This window comes from Parambassis ranga, chromosome 1 (genome assembly GCF_900634625.1).
Source record: "Parambassis ranga chromosome 1, fParRan2.1, whole genome shotgun sequence".
In the NCBI taxonomy this organism is placed as follows: domain Eukaryota; kingdom Metazoa; phylum Chordata; class Actinopteri; family Ambassidae; genus Parambassis; species Parambassis ranga.
In genome coordinates, this window is record NC_041022.1 from 13,333,043 (window position 1) to 13,341,814 (window position 8,772).

The window sequence follows — 8,772 nt, forward strand, 5'->3', positions numbered from 1 at the left end:
CCACCTACAGAGAAATCCTTTCCACTACCTGTTGCACGGAGCAGGCGTGCCAGCAGCAAGAGTCCAGGTAAGAAGTAAATTGAAGTGGCAGCAAAATGAACGTAGCTGTGAGATTGGTTTTCATTTCAAGTACTAAGTAGACGTTTCCCTAGTCGTGTGGTAACTTTTAGAAAGTATTTTTTATTTGGCAAACAGTAAACTGTAAGAAGCCGACAGAGTGATGGCTGTCAATCAAATAGCTAACGCTAACTAGCGAATCTCCTGCCGTGCTAGCAGCAGCGGGTTAGCTTGCTAACGTTAGCTGTGTTTACCGGCATGTAGCGTCATTTCGTCTCCATGATTTGATGCTAGTAGCTTGTCAAAACATAATAATTGGTGTTATTGGCTGCTTTTGAAGTAAATATTTCTCTCTATATTATCTGTTGCTAGGAGAATAACAAAGCGAGCTAAGGGAAACTCAACTCAGTTGATACAGGACTAAACAGAAGGATACAGTATAATACCGTGGTAAGATTAAAAACTGCCTCAATGCTATGCTTCTAAAAAATGTACAAAGGCCAGAGCGGCTTAGGTCAGGGATTCACAGTAAGTACTCTTCAGGGGCCATTGTAATGCTGTAAATGTAATGGCAATTGTAGTATTTTGTTACAATTTACAGTTTAGCTGTCTGTACACATATATATTTAATTTGCTTGTGATAATGACAACATTGTGTACTTGTTTTTATTTCTCTGTTCACTTAAATTAAACCCTCCAACTGTGCCTTACAGGTCACACAATGCCTCAGAATGGTTTGAACTTAGAGGGCAGAAGAAGGTGGACACACCACAGCACCTGTAAAGCCAAAGATGTGTTCAATGGTCAGTTCCCAGGCTCTGGTTCGTTTGTAGAAGCAGGTGTTCACAATGACCGCTCAGCTGCTGGCAGCAAACCCAGTGAGAGCACACCGGCTGACACGCTGCAGAGTCCCAAACCACCACGCATGGTTAATGGTTATATTAACCATGGGTACAAAGACAGGAATACAAAAGCAGCACCTTCAAAGACACAGAGGAAACAACAAGGCACGAAGTCAGCTGCCATTGAAGTCTCAGCAGCTGGTCGGATCAGTGGTGCAAGTGTTCCAGGTGGTATCTCAGTCAATGGAGATGCCAGGCTAGACACTGCGACGCTGCCCCATAATTTTGTCCAAAGTCTACCAAATTCCAGCTTATCAGCAACAGGAAAAGACCAAAGAAGAAGAAAGAAAATCAGACACAAGAAGAGGTGCATATACTATCATAAACTTCATTTAAATAAACGATCCACATTCTTTACACACTCCTTTCCAGCAGATCTGCCTTGCTTGACTACAGGGTGAGTTTTTACAAGGTTAATGTAGGAAATGTAGTATTTCCTTGGAGAGGCACCTGAATATTGTTTTTAAATGAAACAGTGAAAGAAAGTTAAACGGTTAAACATTTTCTGGAATTTATCACCTTTTATGCAGACAGCGATTTAATTCAGCATAGCATAAAGGTGGAAAACTGGTGACAGAAACAATCCTGGTCACAATGCAGTGTAAACATATCTGTTTATAAATAGCAACATATAGATTAACAAGAACTTTATCCTTTTACAGAATCCCACTACCACCACCACCACCACCACAAGAGGAGGAAGACTGGGAAGCTGAGATCCAAGAGGTCACACTTGACAGCTGGGACAAGATGTGTATTGGGATCAAGCCTAATGGTAAAGAAAAAAATAGTTAGTGGTTTGATATTTTTCTCTGTCCTCAGCAGTTTAGTGGGTCTCTAATGGTGTTTTTAGTCATAAGAACTCTGAGCTGATGTGAGATAGCATGGTCATTTACAGGAGTAGCTCATTTGTCAGTTCACTCAACATTTCTCTTTCAGTTGTGGTGAAAGATCCATCAGGCTGAAGAGGTGACAGAGTATTGTACATTATCTCTTTACCTGATCTGTGGCTTGATAAGCCAGCAAAGCTTTTCATCTATTTTCTTCTTCAGTCCAAACATAACTGATGTCTAGACACTGGCTGGACATAAATGGATGCACACTGCAATTTTTCTGATTGGCCTAGGCATACAATCCTATTTATATCGTAAGCTCTAATACCAACTGATTTTTCAGTAATGATCTGCTGTAGTATCCTTACCACTAAATTCAAATTGTAAAACAGTTTCTCAATGGCATGTAAAAAAAATTTCTATTACTCTGCTGCCTTCCCAGTTGAACCCACTTCAGAGATTTATCCTGCGTTCATTTAATCTGACGTTAAGTGTTAGAAAACTATTTTTAGGATTCAGGTCAGCCCTGGACAGCCGTTTTACTGGTACTCTATATCTCCTACAGGTCCAGAAGATTTGCTCCATTTTGCTTTATGGGATTTGACCCTTAAGCAAAGGAACGCACGGGACTTACCTGTCACAGCCAGTTACAGTCCATCCTTACACCACCCACGTCCCATCAAGTGGTCCTGCTGCAGCAGACCTACTGAGCCAGACCAGTTTGCAGATGCCGACTAGTAAGCCAGACATATGCACATGTATTAGAGGATTAATTGATATAAGACTTGCATATCAAATAGTACCTAGGCTTCTGATTTGTTTTATTTGGCAGTTTTTCCTCATCTAAAGCCTTAGTGGACAAAATATATAAGGTTATTATCTATGCTAAGTTTAAAAAGTCAAATGGGCCATGGCAGTCACATAGGGTACAATTGAGTCTTGGTTGCAGTCAGGTGGATTTTTTGTTGTTTTTATTGTAGATTTTATGTTTTATCTTCAGATTTTATATTTATTTTATATTACAAAATTATTTTGTAGTTAACTACCATGTTTTATAGTTGCATTGTTGCAGCTGCTACAGCTATGTATCCTGTTCCTCTACATTCCATATTTTCAGAATTCTCCAAGTCTAAATAAGTGAAATAGAAGTTTTAACATTTTTCTTAAATGTCTGAAATTCTGTATAAGTGATCAATTTTATTGTTTATAAATTGCACATGTTCATAACAAGTACTTTAATTTCAATCTCATGGAACAAACTTGCTTAAGAATTTATTTTGTAGCAGAAATACAGTTTATGCGCCTGTTCAGATTATCAATTTCATTTTCACGACCACATTAAGTCAAAGTTTCCTTTGCCTACTTACATTTTAAAACCGTTTTTCTGTCATTTAATCACATAAAGTAACAGGTATGCTGGTTTATTTGTTTCTATATAAAGGCAATTCTGAATGCAATGACAAGTTTCTACCACTAGATGGTAGAGTTGGTGTAAACTTTTATTTTCTCTGGGTTACTTTCACACACCTTGGGGAGTTCAATGGGTTCATTCCCAAGGACTTGCGAGAGACACAAGCACTTACTTGCATACTGCTTAACCCTGTTTCTCCATGCTGTTTCTTTCAAAATGCAGCCAAAGATGGGGCTGCAGAGAGCTGATCTGATTAATGTCACCACATCACACTAATGCAATAATGCTCACAGTCAGTAATGGATTGAGATCATAATCTAAATCTGTAGCTGTGCTCACTGATGGCACTTTGCAGTTGAAAGTAGCGCTGTTTTTGCAAAAGTATGAAAGCAGAAAGGCTGCAACATCAGATCCATCACTATCAAAGAGCTAGAGTTGTTTTGATGTTCCCCAGCCTTCTTCCATTGTTGATGTTAGGGGCAAATATAACTGGAGGAGTGGTGATGATCCTGTTGTGCTTTTCTGTTGCAGGCACTTGTAGAAATATGCTTGCAGACGGGGGACTGAATAATAACGCTGAGCGCTTTGTAAGTCTCATAGGAGTTAGCCTTCAGAAGAGTTTCAGGCAGTTTGGACCAAAGTGTAAATATTCAGAGAAGGATCACATTACGTTTTACTGATTGGCCATAAATATGATACTGTAATTGTGAAATACTGTCTCACTTAGTATGTTTATGTCCCAGCTGGAAGGTGTTTGCATGTCATCGTGTGCATCCTGGAGGTGATTTGGCAGTTTTGAAGACTTTGTTTAGTTAATGAAAACACTAATTTAGCATTTCAATGAATGTGAATGTGACCTGTCCTTTACCCCACCTTTTACCCGTAGATAGCTGAGATAGGTTCCAGCCCCCTGTGACCCTGTACTGTAGGACAAAGTGGGTTCAGATGATGGATGTAACCCTAACCCTAACCCTTAACAAAATAAGGGGTTTAGTAAGGACTGGATGATTGTCTAAATCCTAATTTTGATATGTGTTTATCCGAAGGGTTTGTTTACAGGAATCTAACCCATATTGAATGTCATTGTTACATAAAAGGAAATCATAATCACATTTGTGACCCTAAGTCTTGTACATTTTAAGTGTTGCATTGTTGGTTCCATGTCTATGTGACTTGTCTTGTTTTATTGTAGGCCAGCACTATTAGTCTGTGCACAAAGCCCATCTGTTACCCATTGTCATTGGTGCTCACTTTTAGCTCTACGAGGCTGCTTCACACTCATAAATCTTGATTAACCATGCAGGATCATAAAAAGGTATATCTGCTTTAGCAAGGGATTTCCCTTTCAATGCTTTAGTAACTGAAGTAGACTTGAATTATGAATTTGTGGGGGGGGGGGTGTTGGTGGTGTTGGTGTGTGATTAATGACCTACAAGTCTCAGCAGTTGCTTTCAACACATCCCGTGTTTGGACAAATAGGCAGATACCCTGGAGGTCTGTGCTGACCGGCCCTGCTTACTCTCCTTTGGCGTGGCTTAGTGATTGTTGTGGTTTTCTATTGTGGCAAAGCAGACTGACTTATATACAGTTATACAGGTAATACACTTACCCACTTGTGTTATAATCTATATGTAGACTTGGACTGCAGTGAGATGTTCTCAAACTGAGAGGACCCTGGGGAATCAGCTCCATGCCTTTAGAACTGCATTTCTCAGATGTGAATCACCACTAGTTATTTCCTCTGGTTACAGTATGACCATTCATTTGGGATTCATCATCTTTATTGATCTGGCAATGTAATAGTTTGTTAGCCTGGTACATGAAGAGACCCTCGAGGGAGACAGGAAGGAGGATTGTGGTGAGCTAGAACTCCTGCAGCTAACCAAAGAAAACACACTGTGGTGGTGAGTTGACATTAGTCACGAAAATCCATTATTTTAACTCAAGGGTCCTAGATTGATAAACCCATATGATCAAGAGTCTAGCAATAATCTTTTATTGGTTGGTTTGGATTCTATACCACTGTGGAAACATAAGGGCCAGTGAGTGTCTGACATTCATACCTGGCTTTATGTGTAAAAACACTGATTGATTCAGGGAACCAACAGAGAAACTCTGTTCCCCTTAAATTCCTCCAAATGTATGGCATGTAGCATGTGCTGTCTCATATTACCGCCCCCCCTTTTTTTTCTTCCTCTAAATGACCTCCCACAGTGCAAGATAAATTGTACAAGGAAAGGCAGCTTATTTCTTCTCTGTGACTCACCTCTCTCATGGCTTTTTCATCTCTCTCCAGTGTGTCCGGTCATTTTCTGAGCCTTCTTTTGATTGATCTTGTAACAGCGTTTTGGCAAGTACAGGAAGATGCCTGTGGTGAGCTACAGCCAGAACTAACCAGTACAAACGCATAAACACATTTGCCATTTTAACTTCTAGATTCCAGTAAATCAGAGTCATTCTCTGCAGTCCACTAGTTAAAATTGGTTAAAGATGGAAACTACAAGGCTTTCTGGAAAGTTTGCCTAAGTTCGTCTAGATACATACATTCTTGTTTTCACAGAATTTTGGCAGCATTTGATCGAATGGCTTTTTGGCAATTTTATATTGTTTGCATTTTGTGCGCGGGGTGGTGGTGAATATTCTATTGCTTGTTTTATACTGTTGGAATGTGAACATTATAATTTCTCTCAGAGTTTGTATAAAGCTACTTGTATCACTTCCAAAGAAGGTTCCTGGTTTCCTGTCATTGTAAATTGACCCAGTAGGAAGGAAGCCAAAGAGTAGAGATCTGGGTGACAGACCATCGAGGAAAAAATGCGCATAGCGTGTGGAAATAGCTGGCAGCTGTGACTGTGGAAGTTACGAGAGCCTGATGACCAAGCACACTGTTTGTTAACATTTGGACAAAGTAGAAAATTGCTGCAATGCATCTAGATGTCCTTCCAACTAGGTTAGCTTGTTGCACTTTTTTAACCATCTATAGGCCTTAACCTTGAAAACATTTTATTTGAGGATTGGGTGGTGTAATTAGGTGTAGTGTTTTGAGGTGGATTGTCCTGAGAGGAGCAGTTACCACATCTGGTGAGCAGAGGAAGGGCAAACAGATTTTGCTGAGTCAGAGTGATTGGAATCAGGAGGCATTTGCCTGGATGGAAATCCTCACCATATGGCTGCACTGTACAAGCTCTACATGCCCAGGTCTGGTAAATGTACTGTGAGTGTCATTTTAATGCTGTCGCAGGACATTCTTGTTGTATAGTACTGGTGAGAACATATACATGCAAAAAGTATAGCAACTGATTACAGCTACATTTAAGACTTAAAAGGCTTAATATCATTTTGCCACACATTATTAAAGAGAATAGTAAAAATGAAGGATACACCTTCAAGCTTAGAAACATGTAAGAATTTGTGTGAATAGTCTCCTCCCTATTTACAAGTAGATTAGGGTTATACTGCCTGAGACTTTTCGGTTAGTGTATGGTTTATCCTAGCCTTCCTTACATATTTAAAATATAAAATATCTTTTACTAGTTAGTAATACAAAAGACTGGTATGAATTACATTTTGACATTTAATAGTCTCCTAAGGGAAGAAAAATATATTTTAATTCCCAAACTTTGTGTATTTGGGATAAACCTTAGTGTTGTGTAGAAGGTAAGCTTATTCACATGCTTGTTTCAAGTTTAAGAAAGAGATAGCAGAACAATCAGTAAATTAAAGGGTTATTCGTCAGTTTGCAAGCATCAATAAATGCCTGCAGTACCGTGCCAGGCCCAGACAGCGGCAGTGTTTATCAGCCATGCTGTCACTGACCCTCTGGCCTGTTGGGATGCTGGGCTCGTAGCTAGGCTGGCTGCTATGCACTGGTCTGTGACGACCTGCTTGTCTGGCTGCTCTGCCTACCTGTCTGTCCCCTACTTGCCTTACCTTTATCTATCTTCCTACCTATTTGGTAGTCTCTTACTGACAGCCTCTCTATCTTGTTGTCTGACTGCTCTACTGGGTGTCTCAGTGCTGCCTCTCTGGACGTCTGCCATCCAGTTGCAATTTTTGCCTTTCCCCTTGCCTGTCAGTCTTGCTGCAGTAGCTTTCCAGCTGTCACTCTTTTTTCCTTTCTGTTCGTCTTTTTCATCTGTCCATCCACCCGGCTGCCTGTCTGGCTGTCTAGCTTTCCAGCCGAGGGATGTCTGGTTAGGTGCTGGATAACAAGCACCCTGCAGACCCACCACTCACATACAAGAACGGAGATGTGGAGGGAGGGTGAGAGGGAGGAGGAGGAGGTGGCTGTGACAGATGAAAGGAGAGATAAATGCAGAGAAAGGAGGAAGAGATGAATAGGGAGGGAGCACATACAGTTACAGAGGGTGTGGAGGGAAAGGGTGAGAGGGAGGGAAGGAATGAACACATGGAGATAGATATTTGTTAAAAAGGAACAGAGGGAGACGGCGAAGGTAGGGTGAAACAGATGGATAGGTGAGAAAGCAGAGTCAGTGAAAGTAGTCAGACGAGAGATGGAGGAACAGAGACAAGGCATGCTGCTTATTATTAAGAGACTCGCACTCGGCGGCTGTTCTTTTGCTAAATTAACACGCAGATGTACAGTTAGTCTGAGGAGCAGAGCTGTGACTCTGTGGGGACTTAACATGCACAAAAACATCCACTCACTCTGTCTCTCTCTCACACCCTCTCATACACATGCACACCTACACAGGCAGTTATCTAGTGTCAGACTCCTGGGTCTCTGCACAGTCATTGTGATGAGACCTGCATCTGAATTACAGATGAGACCGTCAAGTGCAAAGTGCTGTAGACAGAAATACAAGTCATTTGTATAGTACAGACCTTTGACTCTTGTTAATGTCATCAAGTTACCTCAGCCTTACCTGTCTTTCTACATGATGCTTTGGACCAGCTTAGTAGTGTGTATGTGTGTGTGTTTATACACATATGCATGGAAAGAGTTGTCTGTGTATTTATAACAGGCGGCATTCCTCCCTAAAATGTTCAACTAATATTTAAACTAAACTCCCTCTGCAGTTTTTCACTGTGGTGATCATTCATAACTTCAACCTGCATTTGCTGAGCTTGTAGTTAAGTCTGTGTGTGAAAGCGCTGGAAATAAAGACAACAGAGGAGGAGGGTTGTATCAGCTTCTTTGATCAGCAGGGCAGAACCTAGAATCCTCATTCTCCACATTGCTCTTTGGACCAGTATGAGGAGTTGTAGCTAGCAAGCTTACACCTCCCACACTCATTTGTACAACACAAACACAACATACGCAGACTGTCTCAACACCATACATCACTAAGGAATCTGCCCTTTTAAAGATGAATTACATACACTTTCCTGTCTCTGTCTGCCTCTCCCTTTCTCTCTTTTCCTCTTTATCTCTCTCTCTCTCTCTCTCTCTCTCACACACACACACACGAACACACACCCAAACACAACATACAAACTAAATATGATTGCATTCAAGGCTCTAATCTCTGATGCAATCCATTCAGAAAAACGTTTTTCTACCCTTCTTCTTCCCTTGACTGTCTCAACCCATGTGTTGTCTTTCCAT

General features: G+C 40.8%; 1 protein-coding gene across 1 annotated transcript; it reads left to right on the forward strand.

The window, feature by feature from the left end:
- The first annotated feature begins 778 nt into the window (after nucleotides 1–778).
- LOC114450796 (uncharacterized) lies at nucleotides 779–2,530 on the forward strand. The gene is made up of 3 exons (XM_028429221.1): nucleotides 779–1,266; nucleotides 1,622–1,734; nucleotides 2,358–2,530. The coding sequence occupies exons 1-3, from the start codon at nucleotides 779–781 to the stop codon at nucleotides 2,528–2,530; spliced, it is 774 nt and encodes a 257-aa protein (XP_028285022.1).
- Nucleotides 2,531–8,772: the final 6,242 nt, after the last annotated feature.

What these genes read in the sequence shown, in the direction of transcription:
- LOC114450796 (XM_028429221.1), top strand. Translation starts at nt 779, where the DNA reads ATGCCTCAGAATGGTTTGAACTTAGAGGGCAGAAGAAGGTGGACACAC. An exon ending in AAAATCAGACACAAGAAGAG is followed by an intron (nt 1,267 to 1,621) that starts GTGCATATACTA and finishes ATCCTTTTACAG; the next exon opens with AATCCCACTACCACCACCAC. An exon ending in TATTGGGATCAAGCCTAATG is followed by an intron (nt 1,735 to 2,357) that starts GTAAAGAAAAAA and finishes TATCTCCTACAG; the next exon opens with GTCCAGAAGATTTGCTCCAT.